Source organism: Medicago sativa, chromosome 7, assembly GCF_051527215.1.
Source record: "Medicago sativa cultivar Bolivia chromosome 7, Bolivia_mono, whole genome shotgun sequence".
In the NCBI taxonomy this organism is placed as follows: domain Eukaryota; kingdom Viridiplantae; phylum Streptophyta; class Magnoliopsida; order Fabales; family Fabaceae; genus Medicago; species Medicago sativa.
Window position 1 is genome coordinate 90125077 of NC_140755.1, and position 15980 is coordinate 90141056.

The following is a 15980-nucleotide window of genomic DNA, read 5'->3' on the forward strand; positions in this document are numbered from 1 at the left end:
ACAACCATTGCATTGTCATGGTTGATTCCGTGCTTCTATTGTTGGCTCGCCAAATGATCTTGTTGAGAATACCGTATTCCTTCACAATGCCTTAACTCATAGAAGAAAAGAAATTTATTAAAATCATTATTCTTATAATCCAGTTCCCTTCTTCAATTCTAACATTCAAACAATGTGGGTAGTCTATTTTTGATTTGGGTTTAAATCTAATGGATCGGTATTCAAAGGTGGTCAGTATTCAAAGGTTGCCACTAAGGTGCATGGGTGTCAACCAAACATCTTCCTATGTTTAATTACATCTTTACAGAAAGAAAGAAAAAATTGCAATGGAGGCAATGAGATTTGTTTTTTTTGGTCAACATAGTGTGATTTATTTAATGTGCATGTGAAATTTGTTGTCATGACAATATGTTACAATTAACTTGGTTGGGGAATGTTTAACAAGCTAACTCAAACTTGAAGTGAATGTTTAATAAATTTGGTTTGGGTACATAAACTTAATTATGTAGACAAAGTACAAGAGAGATTTTTTTGTGACAATGCAAGATATATATTTTTTAACTTAATTATGTAGACCATGCAAGATATATTTTTTTAGCAAGAGTACAAGAGACTGTCACATTATAATAGTGGCGGAGTGGACACTACTAATATTATTATCACATTTGGAACCATTGTCACATTAGTAGGAAGATCATTATTTTCTGCGGTAATACAAGGAATATTTGCAGCATCATTACAGAGGGGATGTTATGATGGTGCTAAAAAATTTGGTTTGCATGAAATGGTGATGGTAGGTTCTTCTCCATCATCAAAAGTTCACCAGAGAACTTGTAGAAATGGTTACTAGAGATGGTTCCTTGGTGTTCATAGTTCTTCTCTATTTCTCATCATCATCAGCACCATCTTCATCCCTTGTCTCTTCTCCGGCAATTGATCGTGGTGGAGATGAGAAGTCCAAGCACATTCCTTGGATGACTTGCTCATATGACTCAGAGAGGTCTTGTGAAGTATGTTGATGATACTCCACCAGCTGGTGAAGGCATTGGTTTTCTCTCATCAGATTTGCATTTTCATTGGCTAGTCTTGCCTTCTCACCAAGAAGTGCTTCCAGCTGAAGCCTCACCTACACCACACAAACCATCATCCACATAAGATTAGTTCCATAATAATTTGAACAATTCAGGCTCCTAAAATCAATGAAATTCTAAAATAGTTTTTGAAATGAAGTACATACATTATTCTCTTTGAACAATTCCAGGACTAAATTGATCAACACAAAATGACTAATATGATAATGTTAATGTGAATTGAAACTAATTGAAGAATTGACCTATTGTTATCAACAATGATTCTCTTTTCTTAAAACAATTGCATTGAGGATCAAAGATATGCTAATATTAAGAACCAAATAACTAGACCACTCCAATTTCTAGAGAAAAACTGTGATTCACTCAACTTTACATTAACAAATCCTAACTAATGTCTAATTACAATGAAGTAAAAAATGTAACAATATTAGTTACATTAGAAATACAAAAATGATATAACATCACTAACTCTTTCACAGGAACTTTTTCAAATTCTTTTAACCATATGGTATATGATTAAGATTGAATTGATTCCTTACCAGATCATCTTCCTCAGGCCTGACTCCTTTAGCGAAACCGTCACGCAATCTTCGGTTCTCTTCTTCAAGCAGACCACATCTTTCTTGCATAAAACATAAATCTGATTTAAGAGACTTCAATTCTCTTGCAAGTGTAGCTGCTTTGCTTGCCATTGAAACTGCAATCTGCAAAAATGAAAACAAGTTACAATTAGCCACAAACTTCAGTACCAATATAATCTACTAACTAGTACTAGTACAATAGTTGATAACAGGAGAAAAAAAACAAAGAACCAACATTTTTTGCTTTCTTGATATGTTTTTCATGCATTTTTCCCCCATTTTCTGTTTGTGACTCTGTAACATTTTCTTCATAGAATTCATCAATTTTCCTCTTTACTCCTTGCTTTGACTCCTCTCTCTCTTTCTCTGCTTCTGAATTCTCTTCTTCATTGTTTTCTGACTGATCAATTTTGCTTTTGAATATATCAGTTAATGTGGGTGGATTCCCCAATTCTCTTGCACCCTATGGAAAAATAATCTGAATGTTTAGAATTTAAATGTACTACTAAAAAATCTACTTTATCCGGTCTCGAATATAAACAAAAAAAATAATAATAATAAAGTAGATGTATTTGATTTGATCCAAATTTTTAACTAGATAACTCAACTTTGTTTGATTTTTTTTCTTCTATATTTGAGACGGAGTAATAATATGCAATCAATTTCAATTTCTGTTGCATCTAATATTGCAGATTTCTCATTCAAACTCAAAAAAATTAACAGCACATTACATTTCTCTCAACAAGATTAATACTAGATTATTTTTTTTTTTTAACCATATCAAAAAAGCGGTTATTAATGAGATTGATTAAAAGATTAATACTAGATTATACTATTAATTAATAAAGTAAAACATTAATTAATTGGATCTAAAAACATTAATTAGCACAAAAGAGATTAAATTGTAATACTACTTACCAGCAAGGCATTGTCCAAATTATTAGACAAAAGAGATAGTGTATTAGAAACCGAGTCAAACCCTCTTATGAGCAACAACGAATCTTCCTTCAATCGTTTTCCTCTTTCATTCTGTAATGAATCTGAGATTTTGGGTTGACCGCGTTTATCGAGAAGCGAGTCAATTCTACAACGGAGAGTGCTCCAGAAGCGTTTATCGGAAGATGGAGTGAACTGAGGAGAAGAAGAATTAACAACGTTTGTATCATCCTGTTGTTATAAAACGAAAACAACGTTAATTTCAGACACAAGACATAAAAAAAATAGTGATGTTTTTTTTTAGAGGAAGAGGAAAAACCTGTTTGATGTGAAGAGGAGAAGGAGAAGCTGTGTCCAACGAGGTTGTCATGGTGTTTCAGAATTCAGAGAGAGAGAGAAGAGTGAGATAATCTTAACTAACGGCTAGTTTTGAAAGTGAGTTTGCAATGAATTGAAGGATGAGGGTTTTATTTAAATGGATAGATTAAATATAAATGTAACGTTCGGATATGAATAGTAGTACATTGCTAGTATTTTTTCATAAAAATCAAAACCAAAATATCAGAAAAGAAATTTTTATGATTCGTGTTTTCTAAATATTTAAAAATAATTAATTATAAAGATAAAAATTTGAGAGACAACTAAAAAAAATGTTGGGATGCCCAAAAAAATTGTATACCTTTCTAATGCTCTTGAAGTCTTAGCGATGAAATTGCAATTGCAACCATATTAGAGGGTGATTGATATGTATATGCAAGTTCCCTCGAAATTGTTTGCGGTTGTCGCACAATGGTAGAACTCATAATTGTTTCTCAATTTACAATCAGAAGATAATTTCTAAGATTAACGAAACATAATAACTTCCGAAAGCATTGGAACATAATTTCCAAGAGCGTCAGAAAGCAACTTCAAATGATTATTATGTACAAGAATATTTTTGAAATTTTGGGGGGTTGTGATCAATTTTGGGGACCTAAAGAGCAACTTAATCTATTATTGGGCGGGCTATTACCAAACGCGAGAGAAGGCCCGGTAAAAAAAATAACACAATATCATCTCAAAACAACAAATAAATGAAGTCAACAAAATAAAATAAAATAAAATAAAATAAAAAAACAAATAAAGAAACAAGATATGCTTCTCATATATAAAACTAATTAAACTATAAATTTAGAAGGGTTTTTCATCCAAGCCGTCGTGTAGTCGATAACTGGCGTGTATCTATTGTTTCCAGCACCAGTTCTGAGGTAGTGTCTTCATTCCTCCAACTCTATTATTTTTTTTTTCCTTCTAAGTTTTACTTTACATATGTGTATCTTCTATAGCAAGTATCATGATGAAATTAATAAAATCAAATATTGTTTCGTTTCGTTTGATTGATTATTCTTTTAATTTCGTATTCTCAACTTCTTCTTTTTAATGAGGAATATGAGTAGTTAGTTTGTTATGATCCCAAATACTCCAATAATTAAGGGAATGATATTTTCTTAACCTTCTATAAAAGGGACCAATGATTAGAAGAAAAATGATGAAAGTCTCTCCTCTCTCTTTGGTACTCTATAAAAGTAGAGTAATTTCTTCTATCTTTTCCTTTCTCCAATATGTACTAAGAACATCAATTTTAATTGAGTTCTAATCTATCAATTTTACCTTTCATTTTAATCATCAATTTGCAATTATCCATTTTATTTGACTCTCAATTTTGAGAACCATTACATAGCTGTTAGATTAGTTTTTTCACCTTCGCATATCCTGGTTTGAGTCCATATCTCCAGCACCTTATTCTTTAACGCTGCCCCCCTCGCTCCAAATTTTGTATTCTCAACTGTGTTCGTTATTAAATGCAGCAGCAATGAAGAGGTGTAAAAGGCTCAAGAGTGATTTACCTGAGTTGCCTGATTGTGTTATATCGTATATTTTTTCAAAGTTAAGTTTGAAGGATTCGGTGAAAACATGCACATTGTCCAAACGATGGCTTCACGAATGGGGATTCATGATGGACCTCAATTTTGATTTCCATAACATGTTTGATTTTGATTTCCCCAACATGTTTGAGTTTGACAATAATACAACAATGCAAAAGTTACAAGAAAGCTTCCCACTCTTTGAATCTGAATTTTACACAAGATTGGATCAATTCATGCTGCATTATCAAGGTACCATGATCAGTTCAATCCGACTCAATTTAGTACGATAAACTCACATTAGTTAATTATAATGATCTTGATTGATAATTTAGTATGCTTAACTATTAATTATTTTAATTGTCCTCGTGAGTTGAGCTTAGCTCAGTTAATGCATAATATAATAACTACCGATGAGGTTATATTGGTAAATTGTTGGTGTTTTTCAATCAAACACTATGTGTAAACAACATTCTTCTAAGGTAGACAATGAAAGAAACCTATATTTATACTTTATATTTAAATTTCTTCAATTAGAATAGTGAGGGTAAAATTGTGTGTGAGAGAGTGTTTTTTTGTTAGAGAGAGAGAGAGTTCTATTATAAAGTATATAAGTTAGAAAAACTCAAACGATATTTTAAGGAATATGACAACTTTATTTTAGTCATGTGAGTTTATACGCTCCAAGTTACTCTTAAATCATAGTAAACAACTTTGTATTTCAACTAAAATAATAATCAAGTCCTGCATTGTAGAGTGTTATATGTAGAGTGAATTTGTTAAAATTTCATATGTAAAATTGTGATATTTGTTTTTCAATTTTTCAGGTTAGAAATTCACATATGGAAAATTTACATATGGTTGGATTTCAAAGACAGAGAACTAAATGTGTTGGTTATTCTCACGATAATTTGAAATATGTTGAGTTATGTGGATCAGTTTGCGCTATAAATGTAATTGACTTGGCTAGCCACCTACTGAGAAATGTGAATTCGCTTAAGCAAATTACTTTCAATTCTCGTGACAAATTTTATATAGGTGCTGAAAAATAGACCAAAGACTCTCATAGTTGTTGGTTCGACCGTAACCTTATCTATGAGATGCTTAAAGATGATATAAAGGATGGATGTGAGCTTAAAATTTTGTAGTGTTATTTTATTTATAATGAATTTTTTATTATTTCGTTAGGGGAATGAATTTTTGTTATTGTTTATTATTTTAATCTACTAATTGTTAACTTCTAATTTTATGCTAGTAACACACTGATTTTGTTTTTGTTAACATATGAGACACAAATGACGGTTTATATTATGGTTATGGTAATTGGTGACATTTAAGGTTGAAGGTTTGTTCTTCAAGAAAAAAAGTTGAAGGTTTGTTATTTTTCTTATGATGGGAAAAGCTTAGATTTATCGCTGATATATTAAAAAGTTGGATGGCTTGAATTTAAGATTCGATACCTTCTGTATAAGTACTTTATTTATCAATCTATACTTATTTCTTTCTCAATGTGCCCATGTACTGGTGCATAATTTTATGAGTAGTGCTAGCAACACTATCTTTTCAACACTCACTAATTTTATATTTGTCAAAGATTAAAATAGAAAAATTTACTAGATATCAAAGATAGAGATATGTTTGCATACATGGCATTTAAAAAAAAATCTAAATAAAATTTATTATGTTGTTTATTAGTTGATCTTCTTTGGCTTTCATCATTGAGACTCAGAAAGTCAAAAAAGAAACCCATAAAAATAAATTTAAAACATCTCAAATTTGTCCCTCCAACCATTGAAACTCAAAAAATCTTTAAACTCGTGAACCCTCAAATATTTAAACCCAGGCCAGAAGAAAAAAAATCTATCAAACTCATTTCATTTCAACATGAAGTTTTGTGAAGAACCATTGTCAACAGTGCAACTGCAATCTCATTCTCTCCTTTCAGATTCTGAATTTGACAACAAACATGGATGGATCCACGAATAGGGCTTGCCAGGCAGGCATTATTATCACGGTGCAGGTTATGATGGGAAGACTTCATAATTTTCTCATGATGAGAAAATCTGAGTTGACTGGTTATAGCAAGTGCTACCAGGTTTTCCTTTATGACAATTTTCACCCCCACAAAGCTAAATATGATTGTATTACCCAATTACTATCTTTATTATTTTTTCTACACAAATGAATACTATTAACGAAAAAATCTTATCTTTGTACCAAATCGTGAGACTGTAACCCAACAAATGAAGATCCTTGAGTTTCTTAACAAAAAAAAACTTTGATTTCACCCATCTTTTAACAAATCATTCAATTGTCTGATACTACTTTTCACTCGTCCTCAACAAACAAAGATCTTTGATTTCATGTTGATTTCTGATTCTTTGTTCTTCACTCGCCTTCTCTAACAAAGATCCAGACAAATCAATTCAGAAATCTTTCCTTGCAGTACCGTCGTCAATCGTTATTCACTCGTTGTCAATCGTTTCCAACAAACCCTAACTTCAGAGCTTAAAGATCCTGATATCACACTACCATGTTCGATTCTCTTCAGATATGCAGCAAATAAAATTTCCAGCACCGTTAAAGAGAAATATTTGTTCGATTTTGTACCTAACTTCATGATTTTGTACCTTTGTGTGCTGTATTATACGGTTTAGTTGGAATTAAGACTACATTGGTCTTTTGTGTCAACAGCTGAAGCAGTGGCAGCAACCTCTTAAGCCACAAGAGAAGATTCTACAGGGACACTAAAATTATTTTACAATCCAAACACCGAACTATTTTTTTTCCACCGTTCTTGAGTACCCTTCTCTAAAATTTTGGTACTTTAATCATAAAACAAATATCTTTATGCCCGACTCCCTCTCATATTAAACCATTTATAATATTATCATACTAATTACACATGAATAAAACGCAAGATGACAATAAGTTGCACTATTTGGCTCTTAAGATGGCAAAATCAATCCTTGTGTGAACCTGATATTCATGAATCTATGAGACATGACATTGTTATGCATGACAACTCTGTAAAAATCAACAATCTCTGATGTTAGGAAGTCAAAAGTGTCAAATGCAAATGATACAAAAACATGTTGATTGTCGGAACGCATTTATCATGTTTGACCACTTTGTTTGACACAACTTTTATGGTTATTTGTCTTACCGTAAAAGTCCTAACACTTAATCTCACAAGTATTGAAATCTCAGTCAAGTCCACACATACATATTTGACATAGAGTAAGATATTAAATGGCATCGTTAATTATTTTACATTTGTCAATGTATAATTTTGAAATTTAATTTCTTTAATTATTTATTAGTAAAGCTGATAAAAAAATGAAATTTTGAAAAATATTCATCGATATAAATCTAATATCTTGCCCCATGTCAAAATACATGATGTGAATAGTGCATATTATAAAAATAGATAGTTAGAATGAGACAGAGTGAATATAATTAATAATTTAATGTGCAAAAAAATTCAGGCAAAGAAAAATTTAATGTGTAAAATTTTTATATTAAAAATTTCAATCCAGGCAAGGATTGAGCAATTAATAACTATAAAAGTTCAATTCATTTTTGCATTTTATTTAGGAAAATGCTACTTGTAGCGAAAAATCCAATCACGAACAATTCACGACCTTGTATTGCTAAATATCCTTCTTTGATTACACCTCATGGTTTCCCTTGTTTTTCGGACTTGGAGAAATTTAATTGGCTACAGCTATTTTTGGGATAATATTGGGATAAAAGTGCTCGGGATGACTAGCAACGCTGTTTTATTTATTCCTACCAAGGCGACACTCCCGCATAGACTCGGTATAAAAATAATCACATAAACCTATTTTAAATTAAAAAACCAATTTCAGAATAGTTTTGAGCCATATTCATAAATAATTGTAAATTGAACATGGTAATGGGCACAACAAGTTGCCCATCCTAAATCTCAACGGTAGAAGTTAAATAATGTATTTTAATGGTCGGATTATGTGTTTCCCATGATGAGAAAATTAGTTGCCTCTCCCATCATAAATGTCACCTATTATCACTTCTCTAAGCTAAATGCTAGAAATTCCCAAAGACATGAAGCTCTTGTACGGAGTTTAGTGTTTAGATCCGCGAATAATATTGAAGGCAAAAATGATGATTTTAATGGGCTTACAATGGAATTGGTCTATTATGGAGAGGGCAAAAGTAACGTAAAAAAGAAAAAAGAACCCTGCAAATACAATCATGAAGTTTGAAGATATCTTCTCTCATACAAACCAATTACTTGATCAGCCACACCCCACATAATGGCCTGTCCAGGTGGGATTCTCATGAGACGAGGTAACAGACCTTTCCATAATGCAAAAATTCCTTCTTCTGCATATATTGTTCTGATGGCATGGATCATACCCTTGTACTTCATTTCACCTCCCTCTCTACCCTGAGCCATCAACCTTGTTTTCACTACATCAAAGGGACCGGTGCAAATAGGACCAGCTGTCCCTGCAAGGAATCCTGAAATCATCGACTGCCATGGTAGAAGAACTCTACCATCTCCTTCATTTTTCTTCCACAAAAGCACATCAAAAGTATTTTTGGCAGTAAACATGACAGATTGATTTGTTCCATTACGCATTATAGTAGGAGTAACACCAGCCCAAAGCCCACGAAGGCCTTCTTCCTTTATGATCATTCCTGCACAATGCACAGGACCTCTATATTTCAAAAGCTCGTGGCTTAGCCCTTTCTGCTGCTGCAATCTTATCTTCACCACCTGCAGAAAAACACAGTATATAATACAAGCTTGGGATTCCACATGTCAAGGACAAATTATGCATGGATGTTTGAGATGTTATATGCTGAATAGCCATGTAATCTAATGAATTTTACACCGAAAAATAAGTAGCTCGCTAGTGCAATCACTTAAGGCAACTAAAAAAATTAGCAGCATGTAGTCGTAGTTACAAGTTGCAACACACAAGATATCTTGTTTCAATAAGCATGTGTATAAGACCTGTCAAATTTTATTTTTTACTTGTAAGAATAAGAATTCAAACATTATGGCGTAATTTGATTCATGTAGCCAACCCCGCCAAGTGGCTTTGTTGTCGTTGTTGTTGTAAAGAATAAGAATTATTATTTCCCAGATGAGGCTTAGGATACTCTCAATAGATATATACTGCAAAATGAATTAAACGAGTTATCCTCGATCTAATACTGACACTGCTGCCCCTTACAATGAAATTGTCCACCCAAATGGAGAAGAATAAAATTCAGCTAGCTAGGAAGGAACTTTTGAGGATTGAGATGACATCACCACTATTCCCTTATACCACAAACACACCTTAAAAAAGGAGAAACCTGGATGAGCATTTGGATCTATTGTCAGAGCATGTAGGGTTGCCCTTAACAATTGCGTTTCCCACCTTAACAATTGTGTTTCCTAGCGACCATTCTAGACAAAGCATCAGCTGCTCAATTTCCATTTCCGCTTTCATATTCAATTTCGAGATCATATCCCAATATCTTGGACACTGATTACTGTTGTTCACTCCAAAACTCCTTTCCCTAGAAAGTACTGCCCCCATTTATGTACAAGTGTGCCCCCATATACATATATCAGTTTTGATTTATCAGAGAAAGTGTAGCTAATTAAAGCTATCGGCTTCCCCTGTTGCATCAGAACAGCCCCAAAACCTGTGTAAGCATCAGTTTCAATCACAAATAGTAACTTGAAATTTTGCAGAAATCTGTCGTCGCTTTGTTCAAAAACCAGAAATGCTTACATAGCTGATAGCTCTTCGCCCCAATTGAAACTATTTCTATTTTAACAATTGAGTAAGGGGATTCGCGATAATTGCATAAATACTACAAAAACCTATCAATCTCAAAATACCAAGAAAGCCTTTAGTGTTGTGAGCAATAGGCTACTCCTTGATCGCCTTCACCATACTAGGATCTGCCATAATTTCTTCTGCTTATAAAATATGGGCAAATGTTCAAGTTGCGTTACTCCAAAACTTCATTTATTAATATTTTCCCTAACAGAATGATTTCTTGACCTCTACAGCTCTATATGGGACTGTTGATCCACACTATAAACCAGTGTGTAGTGTTCCAAATATTTTTAATTCCCCTCCCATCATCTAACCTAAAAGCAGATTGATGAATATCACCTTTTTCATCCTAATCTAGTGTTGACCAGATTTAAGATCCAACCTGGGGAATTAGGTAAGCCCCCCATAATTCATCTAATAACTCTTCTAATACAGGAACAGGGAACCTGTTATGGGTTGAAGTGTGCTAGTGTTGTTCAATGCACTGTACGAAAACACTAACTCCCATCATATTTCTTAGTTTAAATTGATTAATTGAAGTAAAGACTTATACTAGGACTGTTTGGGAGTTTTTAGAGGAGGGGAGGGGAGGGTTTGTAAAAAAATGAAGGAAAAAGTGGAAATAATGAAGGGTTTTGGGGGGTTAGTTTTCTTCATAATACAAATTCCCCCTAATTTGGGGGAACTAAAAAATTGTATTGGAGGAGTTTGGAGGGTTTTGGGGGGTTTGGGTAAGTTTTTCAAGCCCAATCTATGTTGTTATAATACTTTCAAAGTTAAAAAATACATTAATCACAGGTATTTATTTATCATTCTCTACAAAACCACTCCAAAAAATTGAAAGATTTCTCTATTTTTTCCTCTAATCCCATCCCTCCAAAACCCTCCCCTCCCTTCCCCTCCAAACTCTCAAACAGAGCCTAGGGTTATAAGACAACTGCTAACATATCCTTCACAAATTTATCAATTTCATCCTTCCAGTGGTTTGGGTGGGTAACAGTATGGCTTGAGATTGGGAATCTTAGATCCCATTGTGATCATGGTTGCATGGTCACAACATCTTTGTGGATGCAATTTTACTGCTCCTTTGAACAAATCCTCATATTCTTTTCAATTCAATAGTTCTTCTAATACCTCTATTCCATTTCACACAATACAATCATCTCAAACTCAATAAAGTAACCTGTAGCCTCTCTTCACAACTCCTTCATCATGCATGTAAGGAATCAACAGTTCAGGATAAAAGTGGATCTCTCCTAATTTCCACCACCTGATCATTTACTTGCACCCATAATTGGCATGAATATCTCTCCTACCCCCTCCACCTACTCATAGCCCAACACTACATCAAACTTTTTGAAACCCTGAATGACATTTTAATTGGAGGTTTTCTACTTTGTTACTATGTGTCCCCTCCTCTTAATTATATAACCATACTCAAACTCTACGGCATACTCTAAAGTCCCTTTGGGAGGACGAGAGCAAACTCTCGATTGTGTTAATTCAAATTTAATTTAATGATACACTTGTTGCATTTGACCTTCTACATAGAGTTCAAAGGGTCATCCATAGGAATGTTGTTTTTACGAGGATTGATTTTGTCATCCAAAAAGGTCTAGCGGCGCAGCTTGTTGCCTGCTTACCTTTTGTTCATGTGTAATTGATTCTCGATATAAATGTTACCAATAATAAGCTATAAACAACCAGTGATTGCATTGCATTGCATTGCATTGCATATAAAAAAGTAAAATAAAGATGTGAAAGCTACCTCAAATGGCGTGACAATGACAACAGCCTCAAGAACCCCAGCACCGAATCCAGAAAGAAGGCGGCCATGATTACTAATCTTCCCAGTCTGAGAATCCTTAAATGCTGATTGAAGTACTGCATTTGAACCCATACGAAGCGTATACTTCAAAGTCAAATGTGTGGCAAAAGGTGTTAAACCCTTCCATAAAGCACGCACACCTTCTGAACGTACAATTGTGGCACCACAATGAGCAATTCCCTTGTAATTCCCAGACCTATCAAGCTGCAATCTGGTCTTGATGACATCAATTGGTTGCAGACAAGCAGCCTCCATAACCCCTCCGAGGGATCCAGAGATTGCCTTCATGTAAGGTGGAATTGATTTCTTACTGCTATCTTGCTGCGCAACTTGTTGATACATGATTGAATTTGTTTGTTCTGCTTCCTTCCTTCAAGCTAGCTTCAATACATAAATGTCGATATCCTTGAATTCCGTAGGTAAAATATCTGAAAATCGAAGAAAGTGAAATTAAGTTGATAGTAAAGAAAAATTTAACAAAAATGGGGGCATCTGTAGAATTATTGATACAGATTCAATGCAGTCAAAGAAATACCTGTTCTACCTGACGAAGTCAAAGAAAAACAACACGTCGGCGCTAGGTGGAACTAGAAAGGGAACTGTCTAGTAGAGAGAGAAATGAAAGATAATGCGTGAAGAGTAGTGCTGGGGGAATGGATTCTCCCAGGTTCCCTCAACTGATACAGTGTTGCCAGCACTACGGTGATAGATTCTCTCGATTAGAATTTCCTCTTTTTTTTTTTTTTTTTTTCAATTGTTACATCTCCATTTATTTATTTTTGAGGGAATTGTTACATCTCCATTGTTAAATATGAAAGATAAAAAAAAAAAAAAAAATATCATTGGGTCAATGTTATAAGCAAAAATCTACATTTTAATCTATTTAATTATACTTCAAAAAAAAATCTATTTAATTAATTAATATAACAGTGATTGAAGAGTGTATATAATATACACCTTCCGTCCGTTTCAAAATGAATGTCGTTTAAACTTTTTGCTAAAACGACACTTATTTTGAAACAGATGAATAATAAAGAAAAGAGGATATTGAGTGTGTGATTGAGATGTTACAATTGAAAAAAATGAAGAGAAATTCATTTGAGAGAATACATTCTCCTCTATTGACATTGCGTGACACTCACTTTTTTTATTAATTTTAAATCAATGTGGATCTACGTTTTGTAAATAAAATTTACGCCGAGTGGTAGGACTTGCAATAATTTAATTCAAGAACAAGTGTTAAAAAGAGTATTTACAAAAAGAACTTGCTAGCATCAATTAAATGTGCTGAGAGAGTTCAAACATCAAAAGGCTAAGAAACCTCTCACGGTAGAGAATCCACATCCATTGAATTATCAAGAAAGAGAAACTTTGCATAGGGGAGACTAAAGATGTGCTAAAAAAATAGGTTTTATGTTAAAAGAATCGAAATATTTTTGTTAGAGATTTTAAATAAAATCCAAAACTATTTATATTTCTTTACTATCCATAAAAATCATTCTTTTTTAAAAAAAAGACAAGTATCAACTCATACAAGTGTTTTTTTTTAAGAACTTATACAAGGGTTACATCTTTCGTTTTTGAATAAAAATAAAAAATAGATAAATATCAGATATCAAAGATCAACAAATTTTATAACATACTAAGAGCATAAATATCGGTTGATTCTTACCATTTCTTCACTTTTTCCAAAGCCATTGTGTCAGTGTGGTAAAGATATTTGGCTTTTTGGCAAGGCAACCGTTGCACTGCATTACTACCGTGGCTTTGTGTTTTGCTGAATTTATAAACTAATATACAATTAATTATCACCTCAAAAGGTGCTATATATTAATATAAAATACAATTGTGATGTATATTGTGGGGTTTTGTGGGACCCATTTTAAATTTTTGGAGAGTAGTATGAATATTTAGAAAATGTAGTTGAGTGGTTTAAATAATAGGAAAATGTGAAATAATATAGTAATGTATTCAATGTGATCCAATTATACCACCCATATGGCTGGCATAGATGCCTATGCATTTAGCATAATGTACGAGTCACAATTTTTTAGGGGGAGGAGATGGATTGAGTTGTGTGTGAGGTCATTGGTAGGGTCGATCCTGTGAACCAACCCCAATCGAAACTGCAAACCAAATTCAACAATATCCTCTGCAACAAACAAATCTGTCTTGATTACACTTCGAAGGAACAACAAACCCGTTTAGGAGAGAAGAAAAGAAGAGAGGACGCAATTTGGGGGAAAATCTGAAACCTAGTTTCAATTTTTCCCCTTTCTCTTTTATGTCTTTTTTTAATTTAATTAAAATTAAGTTTTTTATTTTTAAATAATGAAAATGATTTTTGAAATTTAACATAATAATTTACACTAACCAAAAAAAATAACATAATAATTTTGATGCCATTAAAAAATGGTGCCCTAATCCTTCAAAAAAAATGGTGCCCTAAATTACTGTCGCTTCCGCCCACCCTCAGAGGTGACCCTGATGATTGGAAATGGAGAATTTCTTCCATGGTTAAGTTGATACTTGATAGACGGTTTTGAAAAGACTAAGGTCTAAGAACTAGGGTGTATTGGATTAGGATTTTGAAGGACAATTTTTACTTAAAAAAGTCTCAAAGATTTTAAAAGATTTTGTAGGATTTTAATGACTTTCATGATTTTAAAAGACAATCAGGATTTTCAATTTGGATTTCAATGGATTTACATCATAAGATTTTAAAGGATTTTAAAGAATTTTATGGATTTATAAGATTTCAAAAGATTTTATGAATTTTAAGGACTCATTGAAAAGAAATGATTACAACACACTCTCTATCATAATATTTTGAATACATACTCTTATTTTTTATTTTATTTTTATGAGAGATAGAGAGAGGGGGAAGAGAGGAAGGAGAGAAGGGAGAAAAGAGAGGAGATAGAGGGAGATATATATATATATATATATATATATATATATATATATATATATATATATATAGAGAGAGAGAGAGAGAGAGAGGGGGGAGAAGAGAGAGAGAGAGAGACGAAGAGAGAAGGGAGAGAGAGAGAGAGGAGGGAGAAAAGAGAGGAGAGATGGAAGGGAGAAGAGAGAAGGAAGAAGGGATAAGAAAGAGATAGTAAAAACTTTTAAAGAAAAACAATCCGAAGAAATCTTATGTCTTCATTGAAAGACTTTTTTTTGTTAAAATTTCACTAGACAATCTCACAAAATCCATCAAAATCTAATTTATTAAACAATCCTTTGAAATTTGAATGATTTTGAATACCATGAGACTTTTTTTAAGTGATGAAAAGTCTTGATTGAATACCTCAAGACTTTTTTAAAATGACAAAGAATCTTGATTGAATACCACAAGACTTTTTTTAAATTGCAAAGAGTCTTGATATACCACAAGACTTTTTCATAATTAAAAAGTCTTTTAAAATCCCTTAGAATCCTAATCCAATACATCCCCCTAAATTGACTTCTAAGTTCTAATTTCATGAGAGCTTTTTTATTAAAATATGTTTATATTTCTTAATTTGGGAATAAATCCTTATAGACTTATAAGTGTGGCATCGTAGAAGTTCAACAAGAGAGTTTCTGAAAAAATTGAGACAAAATAATGTCAACTTATATTAGAAGCTATTACATAAAAGACTCTTAGTTACTGTGTATCTTTTTTTTGTATTTCTTTCTCTATATGTGCTTGCGGATTTTATCCAAATTGGCTCTAAGCTTCACTTATCCTTCTCATCATAACACAATGTGAAGTAACTTTTAATTTCAACTGACTTAATGATATTTCTTCTGTTCTAATGACATGT

General features: G+C 32.8%; 2 protein-coding genes and 1 long non-coding RNA gene across 4 annotated transcripts; 1 reads left to right on the plus strand and 2 right to left on the minus strand.

Annotated features, from left to right (window-relative positions):
- Positions 1–621: 621 nt before the first annotated feature.
- On the minus strand, positions 622–3053 carry LOC146910060 (GRIP/coiled-coil protein). The gene is made up of 5 exons (XM_085726383.1): positions 2928–3053; positions 2591–2839; positions 1908–2135; positions 1631–1795; positions 622–1126 (listed from the first exon to the last, which is right to left on the minus strand). The coding sequence occupies exons 1-5, from the start codon at positions 2976–2978 to the stop codon at positions 881–883; spliced, it is 939 nt and encodes a 312-aa protein (XP_085582509.1). The 5' UTR covers positions 2979–3053; the 3' UTR covers positions 622–880.
- A 721-nt stretch (positions 3054–3774) lies between these two features.
- LOC146910061 (uncharacterized) lies at positions 3775–5699 on the plus strand. The gene is made up of 3 exons (XR_015018365.1): positions 3775–3855; positions 4456–4764; positions 5340–5699. It is a non-coding gene; the product is annotated as an uncharacterized LOC146910061 (long non-coding RNA).
- A 2918-nt stretch (positions 5700–8617) lies between these two features.
- On the minus strand, positions 8618–12905 carry MSFC1 (Mitochondrial substrate carrier family protein). 2 transcript variants are annotated; one of them, XM_085725080.1, is made up of 3 exons: positions 12704–12905; positions 12109–12596; positions 8618–9277 (listed from the first exon to the last, which is right to left on the minus strand). In XM_085725080.1, exons 2-3 carry the CDS (start codon positions 12508–12510, stop codon positions 8747–8749), a joined length of 933 nt encoding a protein of 310 aa, XP_085581206.1. In that variant the 5' UTR covers positions 12511–12596; positions 12704–12905; the 3' UTR covers positions 8618–8746. The 2 variants fall into 2 exon arrangements, with proteins under 2 accessions (XP_085581206.1, XP_085581207.1); XM_085725081.1 differs by having other exon boundaries at positions 12713–12849.
- Positions 12906–15980: the final 3075 nt, after the last annotated feature.